Source organism: Sinohyriopsis cumingii, chromosome 14, assembly GCF_028554795.1.
Source record: "Sinohyriopsis cumingii isolate HCF-2022 chromosome 14, ASM2855479v2, whole genome shotgun sequence".
Lineage (NCBI taxonomy): Eukaryota > Metazoa > Mollusca > Bivalvia > Unionida > Unionidae > Sinohyriopsis > Sinohyriopsis cumingii.
Genome location: NC_142974.1, coordinates 67,937,967 through 67,958,289, shown reverse-complemented (window position 1 = coordinate 67,958,289; position 20,323 = coordinate 67,937,967). Strand labels below are relative to the sequence as shown.

The following is a 20,323-nucleotide window of genomic DNA, read 5'->3' as shown; positions in this document are numbered from 1 at the left end:
AAAAAAGTATTTACCTCAGTTTATCAAACTGAATCAGATGGCCTCGTTGAACGATTTAATACCTCACTGACCAATACGATATACCATTTATATCATTGCATGACAGCTGCCCTAACAAAATTCGTAGAAAGATTCACTCGATTCAAACGTAATAAAGAAGTAGCTAAAAAGAATCCCACATTAACTAAATTGAAAGTACACGACAAACTTTGGATACATTTACCAGCCAGTAAGCCAAGCCTGTCTACAAAATCGTTATACCTGTGGAGTGGCCCACAGGGAATAATTGCAAAAACAGTGGATTTAACTAATTCACACATGATATTAAATGAGAGTTCTTCTGAGTTCATATGAATATACAGTTTCTCTGTTATGTCATTGATTGAACAACAACCTGTTTAATACTTCTTTCATATTGCATTTGTATTCTTTCTGCTATTCATGTTCCACGATAGTCTTAACTAAATGTTTTCAAACGCTGATGAGTGTAACTATGCCATTCAAATATCTTAGTTCGACTGACTTTGGATCCGTAAAATGTAACTGACCTTTTGTGAACGTTGTCTACAATACATGCAATATTGAACTATAGTACACTGCAAACATCTGGATTGCAAATAGCAGCGACTGAGAATGTGTATCTGGTTTGTGCTTGATTGATTTAATGAACAAAAGTTTACATATAAATACTTACAGGTTACTGATTGATTATTATGTGGGTTTATTTGCTGGCCATTTATGTATCCTTTTGGTGATTGTACTGATATTGTATGATTACTGAGGTGGTATATATCATAATGAGTCCTATAGTAAAGCGTTTACGTATAAACTTGAAAAACAAACAAAAAGAAACCAACATGTGATACCTACATACGGGGGAAGATATGTCAAGACGCCCGAAACCCGAATAAATTTTCACTCTAACGTGGGCATAATCACAGGTGAGAGCAGGATCACTAAGTCAGGAGGCAGTCCAGTTATGGTAGAGCAGGGGTTAATGTCAATTTGGATGTAGACGATATACGTATATTTTATTCATTGGTAGATTATAGACGTGAAATAAACAAAGAAAGGAGTAAGAATAAACTCGTTGAGTTACTGATACAACGAGGAATAAAATAAGTGGATAATAAGACCTCCTTGACACAATAAACATGTTCTACTGTGCCAAAATGTTGACTATCCTTTAAACCAATTGTTATTAACATTATTGCATTTACATCAATGATTGTTGATATAGAGAAACCATTTTCTCATCAAATACAGATATATTTTGCTTGCAAATACGCTCCCTTTTATAGTTAGCCTTCCAATATGAAACTGGATCATGCAAAAGATAATAACAAATAATATAAGCCTCGCCTCATCTTCGAGTCCTATATATATTTGAATAGTATATGCCCCTCCTTTTTCACTCATATACATACATGAATAATATAAGTCCCGCCTTTTTTTTAGTCATGTACACATATAAATAATGTAAGCCCCGCCTTTTTTTAGTCATGTACACATATAAATAATGTAAGTCACGCCTTTTTCTGAGTCATATGTATGTTCTCTCTTTTGATATATAATAAAATCGATTTAATGAACTTTTCAATACATCTGACAGTACTTATTCAGTTATTCATAATTTAATCAAGACTTTAATTTCAAATACAAACTAACAGGTTTGGTCAGTGATCCAACCCAAGCCCAACAAAACAAAATAAAATATGACACATCCTTACTCGTGCCTAGAAAAAAAAAGAACTACGTAATATGTCAAGACTTCTAATTCTGGCGCAGCATTGAAGCGTTGATGTATACAATTTTTATGTGTACTTTCAACACGTTCTAATGGAGTCAATGATAATTCTCGTGTATTCGTGAAATCCATCTGGAACAAATATATTCATGGTATCCACAGGGCATTGGTAGTGCATTTGTGGACAAAATTGGGAGCCATTCCCATCTCCACTATCTATATAACTCGAGCTTTTTTTAAACCAGCCGGGGTACTGAGTTGATAACGATCTATGTCAAAGTAAGGCAATATATTGTCTTAAAAATGAGTTGCAACACATCCAAGTGGTGTGTCGTTCTTCCGCGGTAAAACCATTTAAAGGTATACCTACACCAACAGAGCCAATTAACTGTTATTGTATCTTATTGTGGTCCCTCTCAAGATCATATGATTTTATTGGCTGATTATTTTGGAGATTTGATAGCCAGTGAAGTATGTTAATTGCATAATACAGAAAAAGACATTAAAGTTTTAACAGAAAGTATATTGTATAGTGACTTCAGCCTCAGGGGAAAATTAATAGTGAACACCCGGTTTTGATAATTGGACGCATTTAGGGATAATTATTTTGTGAAGGTAAAAAAACTAAATAAAAACATTATAGTGAAGCAAATATAAAAAACGAATTCTAAAAAGAGCAATCAGCATTAACATACAAATGTGTTTATGATGATCTTTTTGATTGCAAATTATGTATGAAACTGTTATTAACTATGCAGTTTTGTATTTCCAGATACTGACCATGGTTTTTGAAACCCTTTATATTTCACCTTTGTGAATACGAATGGTACACTTTCATCCGATCCAATTATTGCAAGGTTGAAAGTACCATTTACAACTTTATGAAACCATTGTAGTTACAAAGAAATGACTTTCATGGAGACTTTAGCCACAAATGGTGACATTGTAAATTATTTTAAATGTTAATATTTAAAAAAGACACGAAACATAAGAATTGAAATCGAAGCAAAACGTATTGGAACCAATACAACAAAACTTGACATTTATTATTCATTTGCTCTACCAATAAGGAAAATATAACTTAATAAATAAATCCAACTTCTGCCTTATTTTCTAGCTACCACAACACTCATTTTGACCATTTGCTCTTACTGCATAACATTCTAGTCCCTACGAAAATAACAAATATTCTTTTAACTTTTTTCCTGGAGAATTTATAACCAGCGGAGAATATTACTTGTATTAAATAGAACGCAGCATGAAAGTTTGACAGAAACAATGAATGTTGAGTTCAGCCTCTTAGCTTTGCATAGGATGACAATGACAACAAATAAGATTCGGTTGGTTCCAGAAAGATCACGTACACTAAAATTTGTGTTCGTTTCATTTAAATGCTACAAAACATACGCCGATATTTTTATAGGTTATATTCCGATTAGTGCCAAACATAAATAATACAGTTCTGTTGCATCGGAACTTATAACTAATTCATAAACCGTTTACCCATACTGCACCACTCGATTATCATTTATGCACAGATGTTAATATTTTTCAGTTTAATACGGGCAAAAAATATTGCTTTCTGTGCCGTTATTTTCTGATTTGTATGTTATAAATGGTGATTTATGTACATCAGCAATTAACATGTCAAAGCGCAAGGTAGAAATTAAAGTCATGACTGCATGTACGGTAAATATGATTATTTCACTTGTGGGTTAGTATCATGTAATCACCATAAGATTATACTATTTCTGAATGCACTGTCTGATGAACTAAAATAGAATAGCGCGACTGACCAGATGAAATTGAAACTTAGAAAATGACGATTGTCGTCATTTTAATTCGAACGTTTAAATTAGTTTTTATCTACATGAAGGAAATGATGACAATGAAAACTATATCATCAAACAGTAAATATTATTAAAAGTTCCCGATGAACACCTACTACACCGTGAATTCACAGCGATGCACGCACAGTCATGAATCGCAAAGACATCAGTGCCATCAATGACGAAATTGGCAAAGGCATTGATAAGATTATCGAACCGTTGGAGAAATACACCAATGCAGAATGGGGATGGACACTTGAATGATGTGCCCAAATTGAGATGCATATCTAACCATATCATTCCTATCATGGATCCAGTTATATACAAGATAAGCTTCGAAGCTGTCCAAGCCTTTGAGTCTCGAAAGATCTTTGATGGAGCACGTGTCGCCGTCACAAGGACCGGGTAAAGATTCTCAACACCGACACATACTCGCTTCTTATACACATTAGACCGCTGATGTGCACGCAGACATAGCACAAGCATGTTTGATAAATTAATCTGATACCAGCTAATATTCGAAGGAACATCAATGGTTTAGCAACGTCAATAAAAAGATTGTTGACAAGTAAAAAAGCGAATATTTGGTAGACCAATCGAGGAGTATGTGGAACTGCGCCCTAAAATGTATTCAATGCGATGAATTTCGTGACATGTTTACGCAGATCACAAAAGATCTGAACAGTTTTCTCACTATTAATTTGACTGAAACTTGCAGGGATAAATATCGTGCGGGTTTGGATATAAATGTGTCTTACGCGACCGCCATAAACACCAAGAAATGATTTGTGATGCCACAAAATGGTCAAAGATGTGTTACAGTCGTGACAAACTGCACGAGAAGACATCACAGCAGGCTTTGAACAAACGTTTGCACCGCTGATTAAACCAACACAGGATATTGCCAAACGTTTTGAAGATATTAAAAAGGCAACAAAAGCCAGGGCAAATTAAGTAGCGCGCTAAATGGAAAAGAAGAAGAACCTGGTCCGGTTCGTAAGATAGCTCAATGCACCAAGGATATCAAAACCGCAAAGACTATTAAACAGTTACCGTTGCGCTTTTTAGTTCCAAAGGTCACAGAAGAGGAGGCTGCCGAGGCACCAACTCCATCCTTGGCCGTCAAGAAAACGAAAATAGTATTGTAAGTTTCTAAATGATTGGGAAAAATATGTCAAGGTATAGTATACGGTTCGTTTCGAAGAGGTATCAGCGGGCATTTGTATTAAGTGATTATACCGTAAGAGGTTTAATAAGGGTAAGGCAACAGGTGAAGAGTGGAATAAATTTAAACGTGAAGTGAAAACACACCAAGTACGTCATGTTTGGAGCAAAGAAAATCGTAAATAATATCAACCAAAACAACTCCAATTTTTTCACACAGGAAGAACCAGAGAGCTGGACGGAACAACAACTGAAACGTACATCTGCATAAACGCACACTTAGATTATGAACAAATAAAACAACAAGATATACCGAACTTTGAAGAAGAAATATACAAAATGTAAACATGCACCCGTACAAGATGAAGATAAGAATGGAAGCAGTCTTGGTGGACTGTGAAACCACAATGACCTTGCTGATCCATTGTAAACATTCGTGTGATCAGTTCTTGCAACAACGCGGCAAATGTCAAAATAAGGCCACATCTATGTGTCAGAGGTTGCTCACCATTAACATAATGAACAGAGCCAAATATCGCACGTTGATGCATGAACTTGTTGAAGATATCAATCATGTATACGACGGAAGAAGTTTGTAAATCGATGATGAGTACTGAGGCGACTGAAGAGACAATAAAACAATACGTACTTGAACAAGTCATATATGTCCAGAGCCACCTCATGTAGTAACTTCATGGATATTAATTATGGGAATATTAATCAAAACAAAAGAAGAGGAAAACATTAAAACATCAACCTTAGCAAATGGTCGACTTATTTTAGGTTCAACAGAATGATGGCTTTGTTAAACCTAAAAGTCACATCTTAAAGGTGCGCGTGTCTATATCATACATATTTATCATAACTCGAAGTACAAGTTCATGTGGTCAAATTGGTGATGATGATAAATGATAACCAATTTGCATCACCAATATGACGAATCACAAAAAAAAAATTATAGCGAATTTTACACAGTTGCATTGTCAGCATCATTAATTGCCGGAGATGAAGTCAAGGTTGAAGTACTCAACATTTATCCTGAAGGGTAATTAAGCGTCTACGGTGTTTGTGTTTAAGATAGCTTCATCGTTATTATATTAGTAAAGGATTCAGTGCGATAATGAGGTTGCGGAATCTACAAACGGGGTATTGGATCAGCTGATAGCGGCTGATAGGTTTGATGATAATTTTGCTCGACTTGTTGATTAGTATCTGCTTCAGGCTGGCGTTAGCAAATCTTCGTATGAACTGTAATATAATTTCGTTTAAGGTAAAGTAGACACTGTTAGCTGGAACTACCCTAAAGTACCACTACTAACTCGAGGGCACCTTGTAATCATTGCACAGGCAAACGCCCAAACGTTGTATACACAAACAAGGCTCTAAACAATCAAGGATTGTTTCTATAACGGTGATGTGGTATTCACCACTGTATCCACCCCGGTTACATTCAAGAACAAATATTTTACAAAAATATTGACTCAAGTGAGGCAGAAAGATCTCTACTGTTATTTAATAAGATGGCACTGTTCGGGTAAAGACTGGCAAAGAAGATCGTTAGATGCTAAAGGTACAGGCATAACCGGTGTGTTCCAAATGAAAATGGAGCAAGGCAAGCAGAACGCGCAATCGCAGGAGATTTAAATATCCCTGAGATTTGTATTTTCTATAATTGTATGATAGATGTACTCATAAAAATGATAATTGGCTAGAAGTGTATGCGCCTATTGTACTTGGACCTGATGAGTCCGGGCAAGGTCTACCTTTCCAGCAATTCAATATCGCGAATTGTGCTTTTATGAATAGAACTATAGTTGACCCTATACGCTACCGGCGTGAAATCGAAGCGGAGCAACATTTGACAGATTGAACTCACCATGAGTACCGCACTTATCCTGCAATACAAACCCGCATGGTCGGTCGTGAATAAAATTGGTTGACTTCCCCTAGCAACAACTGTTGCTCTTGATGTGATTGGAGTCGCAACCACAACAACAACCGTAAGTGCACCAGTAGAAATTATTGTTGGGTCTATATAATTAGTGTCCAAGGTGATGCTAGCAAATTAATTCTCTCTCTCTCTCTCTCTCTCTCTCTCTCTCTCTCTGACAACTAAACTGTCCAACGATGACCTAGATATGAAGGCTACGACAGCTAAAATTCCGACTTACATCAACTCCAAAAAACTTATAATGTATCAGTCATTGCCTTAGTGTTCGTCACATCACTTGAATTAGTTCGATATACTCACAATGGATCGAATGAATAAACATGACTGCACTTAAACTTTGTGGAACGGTTTCGCCTTAGAACGATTTGACCATTGTTCGTCGTACATACGTTCAACGTTACCTAGGGTGGATAATTGTTGTTTTTTAATTAGCTTAGCAACTGGACTAGCATGTATCTTGTCGTCGATCGCTTGTGGTGAGAGACACTAAAAGCACGGTATGCACGGGTATTTTGCTCTTACTAATACTCATTCTCCTGTAGATTTAATTCAATTTGTTTTCTAACTGACACACTGGTCTTTTTAATCTTGTCAAGGAGTGTACGTTCACCATTTACTTCTACAGCCATAAGGGTTGGTGTTACATTTTTTTATATATGTGAAGCATATTCAGTTCTTAATGTCGTAGCGTGAAATGATGATCCTCTACGTGGATTTAAAACGTTGTGAACTTTTGAGTTGTTACAAGCTGCTATTAAGAGTTTAATTTTGTAGCATGTATCTATAGATTTAAATTCCGTACCCGTTAGTATGACCAGTTTGGTTTTATTGTAGCCTTCTGTGCATGTGTGTGTGTGGGTATATCAGGCTGTCGGTCAATGCCGTACAAAGACGGAATCGCTGATTTGCAAACATGTGCGCATGGTGGATCCATGAAGCGTGTGTGTGGCCAATACAAGTGTGGGGTAACCCAAGAATTCAAGAGAACAGTGTGGTTTGTCAGTGGACACATTTGCAAGTTTTTAAAAGATTTTATGAGTCATACGGCTCTACAAATGACTCATGATACATATGTTTGTTTCTATTGATTATGTTGTTTCGATTGAGTACAACTGAGTCATTTTCATTACATGAAACTATTTGAATTTTACTTTCGTTACATTAGATTATTTCAATCTTACTTTCATTACATGAAATTATTTGAATGTTACCTTCATTACGTGACATTATGTGAATCTTACTTTCATTATATGAGTTTACATGAAATTAATTATTTGAATCCTGATGTACTCTCTCTCTCTCTCTTTCTCTCTCTCTCTTTCTCTCTCTCTGTGACAAAGCCAACATGCATTGAAATGAGACGTAATTGTTTCGATCTGGTAAATTGCCATCGATGACCTAGTGGTTAGAGCGTCCGCCTCGGATACAGGAGGTCGTGGGTTTGATCCCAGCCGAGTCATACCAAAGACTTACAAAAATGGTACAAACAGCAGCCCCGCTTGGTGCTCAGCATTAAGAGGTTAGTGTTAGGACTGATCGGCCTAGTGTCAGGATAATGTAACCGTGTGACATCATGCTAATGTGGGAGGGACATCATGCTACATGTCTGCAACATGACGCCCCAGTGCTAGGCATCACTAAAAACTGTCACACTGCAGACATTGTAGCGATATGACTGAAAAAATGTTAAAGCTACGTTAAAAATCCAAAATCACACACACACACGTCATCGATGAAAATTCACTGTATAAAGCTACATCCATAGTAGATATCAGCCGTGGATGTTAACTAGTGTTGACCTTTCCCATGATTCAAATTGACCAGAGGTGACACGTATATAGAAATGTCACAAGCATAGATTCAAACTAAAACCTATCTGAATAAACCAAATAACCCTTTCTTAATTTGCAATGTTTAATTTAAAGATTTTCAAAGTGAACAAGATATTGCAGTCAGGAAAATTACTTGCTATAGAGGCTTGTGGAATTTATTCAATGAGAAAACGTAATTATTCTTAATAACAGACATTGGAATTAAGAAACAAAATGGGTACACCATTATATGAGTCAAAAAATAAATTAGTTTTGAATAGCAATTATAAAAGTTTAATGGTGTGTGAGTTATCGTTGTATAATTTATGTGGGGAAAAATTATTGTATATTTTAGCAAATGACAGCTTATGCCTTGTTAACCGCAGAAGAAAACACCATTACACCTTTAGATAAATAGTTGTTTTTAGCTATATCATTCATATAAAAAATTGTGGCAAAATGAAATCATCCTAAATAATGTCAGTGCAAAACATATTTGTAATCAACAAGTCGAAACCTCAGAGAGCTTGTGCAACGTTTACTTTGACGTTTGCTTTTTGCATCTTGTTCTCACTCAATTATCCATTCCGTTAGCTCTAAAATATGTTTGTTCTAATAACATAACTGATGGTGACAGTTGTCTTGTTCTTCCCTTGTACCACGTAAGAGATAAAACAGCTCGTGTAAGATCGTGATGACCTAGCAAACCTCATCTAAGAATATTTTATGCATTGAATATTTGGATATAATGAATGTAAGAACATACAGTAAATTGCTCTTATGATGCTATCTACCTTGGTAAATTCATTTTCAATCCTCAGCGGTAAATCAGTCGCTGTGCATACCACACTTGTATTTCTCTCAGAACAGTGTTTTGGGACCTCGAAGTCAAACTTAAACTCAACTACCTTCTGATCTGTTTGACCCCGATAGACTTGAGTCGACCAGAAATAACTTTGGCTCCAAAGCGTTCGGAAGCCTCCACTTTGTGCCGTGAATACAACAGTAAACCTGCAAGAATGTAACAGTGCAATTATTTAAGACCATCTCACTATGTCCACAACTGTTTCAAATCATTAAATTTGATTTGAATCTGATATGGTTTTGAGATCCCTTTTTCAAAGATGATTTTAAATATACAACTTGTCTAACTTACCCGTCATCAATGGTATCTTAATTCTTCGATGTGTTTTACGAGGCTATCAAGCGATAATTAATCTTTATTATGCATAAATAAAGAAACGTGCTATAAACTTCGAATAATACGCCTAAAACAAGATCAGATTACAAATTCATCAGTATAAACCATGTCTATGCCCTTCTGTTTTTTTTCTCAGCAATACGTAACTTCTAAGCCCAAGTGAAATTATTACATTTTGAAAATAAAGTAAACCAAAATAATATTTATGATAAAATTACCTATTATTTATCAATTAAAAGTGTACATACATCTGCACAGATATAGAGTTAAATTATTTATATTTTCTTCGACAATAATAAGTTTTTGAAGAAAAAAAATGTCTAATAATGCCAATAGGTCGGGTAACAGTGTACATTTTGAAGATGTCATCGTAACACATAACAGAATTAATCTCTCAGATGTCATTTTAACATATAGTAATTTTAAGTTGATGTATGTGGGCTACATCTGTGGCATGTTTAAGTATTCTAGCACCTGAATACATCTGGATGGGACATCTTAGATTGATAATGACGTTACTTTTGATAACTATGTCACGCGAAACTGGACGAAATGGTAAGGTGTAGGTTTTGTTTATCGACATACGATGGGTTGAAATGTAGCAGAAACAGCGTTCATACTTCTTGAAATATTTGTCATACGTGAAAACCTTTCTGAGTTTGGCATGTTAATCGATGCGGAGGAAAATATGTAACATTTTCCAGTACGGCAGGGGCGTTTGTTAATAATGGTGGTTGAATGAACCAGATATACGACTGAAGAAGTTATCCATCTTGGATGGATTTCCCAGGCAAAATCTCGTGATTTATAAATGTCTTACAACGCAAAATTAGACAGTCCAAAATTTCCCTCAAGGAGAAAGGTCATGGGTCCGGGGGAAGGTAGTAGCCCTAGTAAACGTTGTCTAAGGAACCTGTACCTGTAACTCTTTGAGAGACACCTAAAGAGTGCTAATCTCGAAGCGCAGGGTACAAAGTACTGTGTCTTAATTTTATATATAATTTTCATTGATATCAGTCATAAGATATTTGTTTGAATTTATTTATCTTAAATGGTTTATGAATAATGAATGATAAGAATTGACTATTATTGTGTTTGCGTAACGCTTTATGGCGACGAATTGTTAGTAATCAATAGTGTATTTAAGCTCAGAAATGGAATTTGTTTGATCTAGTTGTTTTATAGGATAAGAAGTCTTTCAACCTAAGATTCGGTTGTATTATTATTGGTGGAGGAATGTGGAATATAAGGTAATTTACTGTCAACCATATGACTGCATGTGTCAAGTTAGCTATTAATATTGTACACTGCAGGGGCTTAATTGTCATTAAACGAAAGCAAACTAAGATATTGATAATTTAGTGATGGTAACTAGTCTGTTGCAGAAATACATAATTTTCTTTTACTGTGTTCATTGTATATGGCCTGCAGCAACAGCCGTTATTTGTCTGTTGTGAAAGTAGACATGGTATTCTGAAGTCTAATTAAAGATGGAATGTTAGTTCCTTATCAGACATTACGTAGGGCAAACTGTTAGTCCACATCTATTTAATGTATCAGAAAAATATATTCCACGTCGGATAGTAACGATTTTACGTTGGATATTAAGGATTCCACGTCGAACATAAAAGATGCCACGTGAGGTAGTAAGGATTTTATGTCTAATATTAAGGAGCCCACGGCTGAACGAAGAATGGATGACGAGGTGGAATATGAGTGTTGCTGTATAAGTCGATTCGAACAAACAAGTAACTTTGATTCTAGTTAGTGGTCAGCAACCAGCTCACGTTATGCAGACATGCCGGAGAATTAAAGTTTGAAATGTTCACTTGATTCATTTATGACATTTGCGGTATCCTAGTACATGGAACTGTTAAGTGCATTGTAGAAATTTGAATTTAAAATAAATTGTGGTAGAGGTGCAACCTACAGTTGGTCTTGCACACTTTATATTTTTGTTTATCCAATTAATTAAATTATTACATTCTCTTTACGGAGGCTCATCTAGTTTTATTGTATAACTTTGCTAATATTTCCATTGTTTCCGTCCGTTAAATTATATATTTACATATATATTCGCTCGATCTGGTTTATATGAAAGCGGTCGACCATTCCTTAGACATTGATAAGTATCAAAAAGGAATAATCCCGCTGTTACTGGGGACCCTTAGTCCAGGATAGGACAATTTATTTGAGTGAAAGACTCTGAGCAACGATAGAACTATTCAAATATTGATAACTTCTGTAGTGCTGGTTAATCAATGTCGATTAAAGTGAGTAGAACGTTTTTCTGTGCATTTTATTTGCAAAGTGCAATCTTCCTGCCATTTTTAATATTGCGATAATAGCTTTGTAAGAGGTTCGGTCATGTACATGCAATATTATTTACGATGATTTAGTAGAAAAGATTCGTATGCTGAATTTGTGAAATTCGGAGGCGAAGTTATCTTTGTATTCTCTTGCGATAATATATGGGTAAGTCAGGAAGCAATAATTGCGCCTTGTGTTAGTGTGTCAACGTTACCTTGAATTTCAGACTATGTACTGCCCGTTCTGCAGATTGTTTGTGCAAAGGATAGTTTCGTATGTGTTCACAGGCAGGGTTGTACCAGACGTAGGTAATTACATGTAGGAGGTAGTTTTGAGTGGACCAGTTGGTCTAGAATGTAGGTAGGGAAACCTAGGCTGCGAGAAGCTACGTTTTATGTGATACTGTAAAAGTAGACCAAGATGGTGACATACAACAAATTAGATAAGGAATTTAAGTTTAGTTAGAAGGATGAGTTAGGTTACGAATGGGCCTAGGTAGCTGAATTTGGGGAGTGAAGTGCAATAGAACACAAGAAAGGGGCCTACCTAGAAAAAGAACGACAAGCAGCAGAGAAGGAGAACAAACTTAAGTTAGCAAGATTGAAATCCAAGAAAAGTGCCAGGGAACGTGAACATTCCTGATCAACTGAGAGGTCAATGACCGAAGCCGAATCCAGGAGGGGCGTAGACTCCATAGAACATTCAGGTCCCATAAATAGGTGATCCGAAAATAGGTGACAATCCAGATCACCATGCCCATGTTCGATGACAAAGACGATATCATCAACAACTTCTTGACTTATTTCGTAAAGGTTTAACTAGTGCATCAGATACCTAGAGGCCAGGGAGTTATTAACCAATGGTCCATTGCTGACAAGATATATTGCTTCTGGAGGAGGCTAACAACCAAATCAGAATATGCATGAAATGCTCCGTATCTATGTACACGGAACTGCTAATTTCATCTAGAATTTTGAATTAATTTATTTTCTATAAAATGTGCATCCTGCAATTGGTCTCGTACAGCATATATTTTTGTTTATCTAATTAACTGAATTGATATATTCTGTATACTGGCGCTCGTCTCGTTCTATTATATACCTCTGGTTATATCTAAATTTAGTCTATCCATTAATTTCATAGTTTAATATTTGCTCCATCGGGCTATAACACCGCGGCCAATCATCCCATACACAGCGAAAACCACGTAAAAAAAAATAAACTCCACTATATATATATATATATATATATATATATATATATATATATATATATATATATATATATATATATATATATATATATAAAATGGTGCATAGAGAATCTTCCACAGATCTAGTAGTAGTTTTCGAATCAACATGGCAATTAATTAGAGGCATGCTTTTCGTTTAATTCATTTTGAATACATAATCCCGAAAAGTTGCTTGGTTGTTGTTTGGGGCTTTAACGTCATTTTTCAGTGCATGAATAAGCTATACAAGGCAGCCAATATAGCCAGCTGAGGAAGAACTCACGAAAACCGAGTAGAGAACCACCGAACCACGGGAGGCTAGTAGCAAGGTTTCTCACATATCTACATTGGCCGAGCCCGAAACTCTAACCTGCGGCGACAGAAGTGAAATATCAGTGATCGGTAAAGGCGGGCACTTTTTAGATCACTTGGCCAACCGGGGCAGTCTATAAATAATTCTTTATATATTAAATTAGTTGCAATACCGTTTCAGTTTGAATATTAAGATTATGTCAATCACTAGGCAATTATTTTCCAAACTACAATGTGACTTATACAGAAATTATCGTAAACGCTTAAGGTAAGGCATGAAAATATCGAACACTGTATGTATATTTGACAATTTATGAATGTGTGCGAGTACAAATACACAGAAAGAAGTTACCAGTCACCATCTTCCAAGTTTACATAGAATTGGTTTTCTGTTACAATGCATTTGGCGATATCCTTGTTTGGAACTGTATTCGAGAGACCACTGCACGTGTATTGCTTTGAAAAGGCCACATCACGTATTGCACCACCTAATGGGAGATACAATCAAAAGTAACTCACCATAATCTGGGAACCACACGAGTATAACGTTTGACATAATGCATATTTTACCATAATCTGGTAACTACATGAGTATGACTCTGGACATACTAGATCTATCACCATAAGCTTGGTACTAAACGAATGTGATGCTCGACACAGATGGCTAGTACACATATCAACCTCAACAAGCAGTGATCTAAATTACTTCTTTTGTATTAGAATAATTAGAACGTTTATGCTAGGCTTGCGCCATTTCAACATATATAGGATAGCTAGCAGACATAAACTTCTAAAGTTTCGCTCCCAACTCAGACAAATAGTACAAAAATTGGTTGCTTTTCCTTACTAGTCCGCCCGTCCTCGCCTCTACCCACCATGACCATTTAACCCCTACCCGAGAGTTGTGTGTGATTCACTTTGAATTTTATTCGTTCACATAGAGAAACAGACAGTTGAAACGAGCGATTTATTCAAGACTAAAGTGGGGGTCCGTAGGGCAAAACCCGGCCTTTTGTACTACTTCACGTTTACAGGGATTGTAGAAACGACGACAATTAATCTCGCACAGAGAGAGAGAGAGAGAGAGAGAGAGAGAGAGATTGACTCCTAGAATCGTAGCGGTGTTACAAATATTTGGTCCCGATAGGGTCAAAGTAGCCATTTTCCTCAGCGCTCATCTGGTTAAGCCGCTTAGTTGTGACAAGGACGGATCAGAAAAAATACTACTCTGTGGATTCGCAGTGGTTCCCGCGTGATCCTGAACCGCAAAGAGAGCAGCTTAATTCTCAGAGGCATTGAAAAGATTCTGGAAACGCTGAAGAAATGCACCAATGCAGGATCGGGATGGATTCTTGAAATAAGTGGCCGAATCGAGGTCCATCTCTCTCCTTATCGCCCGTTTCTTGGATCCAGTTACATAGCCACACCAAAATGGGTCCCACCCAGAGGTGGCGTTAGGAGTACGTGGGGCCTAGGGCCAACCATGACCGCGCGGAACCAGAAGTTGACTTCGCAACTTTGCGTGCATTACGTGTGGCGTGTATCAGCGTTTCCAATTTACCGGAGAATATAGCTTGACAAACTCATAAGGACGACCTTAGGCCTGAAGTGCGGAGCCGCCTCAAGAGCGGAGCCTGGGGCGGTCTCCCCACTTGCCACCCCTCAATAGCCGTTCATGGTCCCACCAATGTCAGTTATCAAAGTAAAACTCTTTGACATATGTTGGTCGGAATCGGCAATTTTGTTGGTACTGTACCCGGTGAATGAAACTCAAGGCATGCCTCGAAAATACCGGATACACCTAGGTAAATTTGACTTTAGTGTTATTGAGTTTCCCGTGCAAATGACCAAAGTCCCATTGAAGAAATTTGAAAAACGTTACGCAGATGTCGCTGTTAATGTATTCACGTTTGACAAAGGTATGTATCTGCTAGCTCCATCTCCCCATATACATCAAAAAATAATTTAGATTGATGTTTTGCTGCTGGGCGATCAAGGATCTTAGTCGGCTGCTTCATCGGCACAGCAACTATCACAGTAAGAATTATACGTGCAGACGTTGCAGTCCCGGTTCCAAAAGTCCATGATCAAAGTCACGCCACTTGTGCATACAGAGGGGCCGCACACAACGCGTGTAATCTGTAGTTGAGAATTTATACCAACAAAAATCAAAATTCCTGTGGTACTTCATAACCTGCTTGGGTACAATCGCCAATTTGATCATTCAAGCAGTAGTGCATACATAAGACTCACCGATTAACGTGATCACAGCAACATAGAAAAATACATAATTTCGGCTGCGACAATTGCAACTCATTGCCTCGATTTACTTTGTGAACTCGTCCCTCGAGTAGTTAGTGAGCGATCTGACGACGGATAGTATCAAAATCACTCCTCGAGATTGTCCAACCAATTAGTACCTGATCTCGAGAAATGAGGTGTAGCCGTACGAGTACATGCACGACCAGAGCAAATTTGCCGAAACTTTGCTGCCACAGATTTGGGCGTTTTATTCATTGTTGTCACGTGAAGGTATTTCCGCCGCCGACTACGAACATGCAAACAAAGTTTGGTCTACATTCAAGTGCAAATTTTCTGTGACTAACATGATCTGTATCTGCGTACAATTCAGCATTTGTTTATTGAGCGAACAATTCGTTGTAGAATATCCATGACTAGTCACATATACGCTCGTGTCCGGGGACAATCCAGCTGACCCTAATAGTTTCTTTATGTATCTAGATGAAAATATATTGCAAGGATGGACTATCATGCAGCTACTTCCGGTCGGTCGATTTCAATGGATCGATACTGCACAAATTAATCTCCAAAAAGGCGTACATCAGCGACACTTGCAGAATATTTAGATGGCAATGTCTAATCTACTTTGTATCGGCTGGCCACATCGGCAATGGTGAGCGCGCATTTGTAGGTGCGTGACTTACCTTGTCGATAGAACATAGAACCAACCTGCGAAATTTTTCTTGGCACAGGTAAATAAATTTTCCACAGCGCTTGTTTCGCTAACCATGCTAAGGCAATCCCCCATAAGTCACCTTCGGAGCACTGGCTGACTGTTCCATGGCGGCTTCACCTCTCCAATACCCAGGCGGACTGTAGTATATTTTGAATAATGTGCGGCCTTTGTGTCCATTTTGTAAACTGGTTTACTTTTGTATGCCTCCAAGTGGCCTCGGTCCACCACTAAAGGTGGATCCTCCAATGCAATATTGGCTTTCATAAATCCTTTGACAACCCATCGTGCGATTCATTCTCCCAAAGTAGGGTCCGTCGCATTCAGGTCAACTGAGATCTACATCGGCGCGCTGACGTGCACGGATATGATCAGATGCTTTGCTAAAATGATCATGTTGGTAACATGCAACATCAACGTGATTGATAGGTGTTTCTCTGGACTTTTGCATGGTTGTGACAATCGAGTCGTAGATGCAGGCGCGTGCCAGTCCCACAGTAATTCTAGCCAGGATATTTTCGCCCAGATATTTACTCCTCGGCGTTCCTGGTAATGTTGATAATGTAATCGGAATTTCGCCTCAGCCAGTGATTTTTCTTTTAAAACCATGGTTAACCGCAACTTCTTGGCTCCACACCGAACACAAGTTCTTGTAACCGCTGCTCGTCCATTAGTTGTCTGAACTCGAGTTCAACTTCTGGTACGACGTCTCACGCAATATGAAGACATGATTGTATTATAACGACATACAATTATTCAATGACATTTCGCAGATGCGTTTGAAGGTAAAAGGAGCGGCAAAGACTTTCCGCACAAGCAACACCTAAACAGGCGAACAATGGTGACAAAACCGTGTTTCCAAGCTCAGTTCATGCGCTAATTATTGGCCCCGCCTGGTCCGGAAAAACACAACTGTTGTTGAATATGGTTGTACGATGGCTAACCTAAGACTTGTTGTCCGTGATTGCGCCATTGGCTTATGGCCGATGATCAGCCGTGTTATAATGTGCTTAAAGATGTTCAAAAAGAGTTGGGTAACAAAGGTTTTTAACAAGTGGTAACAATTCTTACGTCTATTTCTTTTCCACCATTGACGACACCCTATCATTGGCCATTTGGATGACAACAAAAACAACCTGGTGGTGTACCACGAGGTGTGGCTTGAGAATCAAGTCAATCCCGCACAAATATTTTTACGAGGCCAGCACAAAAACACGGACGTAATTCATTTGACCCAACGATACTCCCATGTGCCCAAAGTGATCCGTGACACCTGTAACATTTTGATGATATGTCGTGTCATTGGAGCGTATGGCCTTGGAAACATCTATTGGATTTGGTGTGCCGCCGACCATTCAGACCTTAAATTTCGTGACATGTTTGCTCGCATAGCTTCGAACCCGTTTAGTTTTCTCACGATTGATTTGAATGGTGGACCACGAATACATCGTGCTGGGCTTGATATGGAAATGTCTCAAACGGATGCATAAATTAAACAATTAATCATATAAAAGTAAAAAAATGTCCGACAGCAATAGAATCGTACGGAAGACAACGTTGTGAAGCCGTTTAAGAACAGTAAGAATTGATTAAAAAATAATCGAAGGCCGCAAAAATGTCTAATATATGTTACAGTCGCGATAGACGGCACAAGAAGATCTCACAGTGGAGTCTGAACAAACACATGCGCCACTGTTTAAGCACACACAACACATTGCCGAACGTTCCGGGGATATTACAAAGGCCACCAGTGCAGCCGTATAACATGTGGCACCACTAACTGGAAGAGAACCAACTCTGGGTCACTTGGTAAAATAGCCAAATGCATCAAGGATATCAAAAAGACGATCAACTACAGAGACTATCGCGATATTGCCAAGGGATATTAAGCAAGTCAAAGAAGACGCTAAAGAATTTGGAGAGGCCAGGGTTATACCCATGCGTGAGGCTCGGGCTATACCCATGCGCGAGGATGTGAGAGAGGCACTTACCAAATTACAAGATGTACCACCCGACTACAAGTCAGAGCTGTCAACACCACCATCATATCTGTAATGAACTAGCTCGCAGATGTTGTTTGAAAATCATATGCGTGTTGCTCTTTGCAGACGCCCGACTGGAAAGAGTACATAATAAAATACTAACAATGACACATTGTAAAAGAATTCATAGAGAATGTCCTAAAATGGTATTCAGGGAGATTACTGGAAAGAAATAAGTTACTGGCGCTCGGTGGGCTGAATTTCTTCAAACGAATAATGCATTCACAGAAGGAAAACATGATTAAGGTGAAGAGATATATAGAGAACGTGTACAAATGCGAGCACAACTATCATTATCACAACTATATTTGCCACGACAAAGTTCTGGGGCTCGTACTGCTCCTCGACCAATTCCTGCACATAGAAAAGAAGAACTTGAACAGGAGCAAGCATCTGCACCTACACCTGCATAAAAGCAGTTTAACATGTGGTTAATAAAACAAAATATCCCTCAATTTCCCTCACTGGACGTGGCTGATCAAACAAGTACATAAATGGCGTCAACAAGAACTGTCTAAACTCCATGGCCAGCAGGATGTATAACCCCAAACGGAAAACGGTCTAGCTCAATATCAAACAGCCGAATTACCTATGAAAATTCCTCTGAGATGGACGAAAAAGTGGTTAAAACCACTAACCTATCAACAACTTATCGCACCTGCAACTCCACCCACATCTGTAACTTAAGTTTCCAAACTAGTACATCCACAAGCAAATAAATGACAGGGCCTTGCTGTGCTTGCACCCCGTGGACGGTGTGACCCTAACAACCATGGGTCAATTGTAAATACTTATGGGATCAGTTTGTGCGTGCAACAATCCCCTAAGTCATTAATGAGGCTACGTCTAATGGATAGAGACAAATATCGCGCGTTGATGCATTAACTTGTTGAAGATAATCATGATGTATACGACGAACGAGGTTCATTAACCGATGGGTTCTGAAATGATAGAAACGGTGTGTGTTGAGACGTTTCACGTCTTGCGTAATCAATGTTGCAATGCAACAGATGACTGTAAATGCAGTCCAAAGCGTTACCTCATACACTAAACCATAGTTCACTGTGAGTTTGTCTGTACCTGTGACTGCTGGGGACACACGCACACTTGAGATCGCACTAGCTTCGGTTCAAGTATATTACAGTTAGCTCGATATTCGATCCCAACCCTTTGGAGACCTGCCTGCGAACAATTCATTTTTGTTTTTAAAAGACAGTTGCCTGAACTGGCATACTATCAATGAAGAATTAGATGAAGCATTTCGGTGGTGACTGGAAAAACTCTAAGATTTCCATGCGAGCTAGTCCACACTCATTACTGTTATTGCCATCAAATCTCAATTGTATGTGGTGGTTACTGCATGGGCATCCATAAGGACAGTGTTTGGTTGGCCTGGCCACATCCTAGAGGATAAACGATTTTTTGCGCGAGGGATATCATATCGCATCTGACATTGTAAGAATTAGTTCAACAACGAGGGCTATTAACTTGTAACGCTGACAGTGGCAGTTCCGAGAGCAAGTCCGATACGGCAGATTTAGTTACATTATGTTTGGGGTTTCACCCTCCATGGAACCAGGTGACTTGATATCGATTACGCCCACATCACCTGTATATGTCATGAGAAAATACTCGGCTGACACATATTCATGTTGCCCTGATTGGTCAAGACGAGCACGTGTTGGATCTGAGGGGTAAAACGTCAACGATACAACTGTACATTAGAGATCGTCCTGACAATTAATAACAAT

General features: G+C 38.1%; 1 protein-coding gene across 1 annotated transcript in view; it reads right to left on the bottom strand.

The window, feature by feature from the left end:
* LOC149784063 (uncharacterized) overlaps nucleotides 1-20,323 on the bottom strand; it is a 74,744-nt gene that overhangs the window by 34,077 nt on the left and 20,344 nt on the right. The window contains exons 7-8 of the mRNA XM_089932162.1: nucleotides 13,909-14,044; nucleotides 9,297-9,513 (exon numbers count right to left, since the gene is read on the bottom strand). Of these exons, the coding sequence (XP_089788288.1) occupies nucleotides 9,297-9,513; nucleotides 13,909-14,044 (353 nt within the window). The remainder of the gene's footprint in view (nucleotides 1-9,296; nucleotides 9,514-13,908; nucleotides 14,045-20,323) is intronic.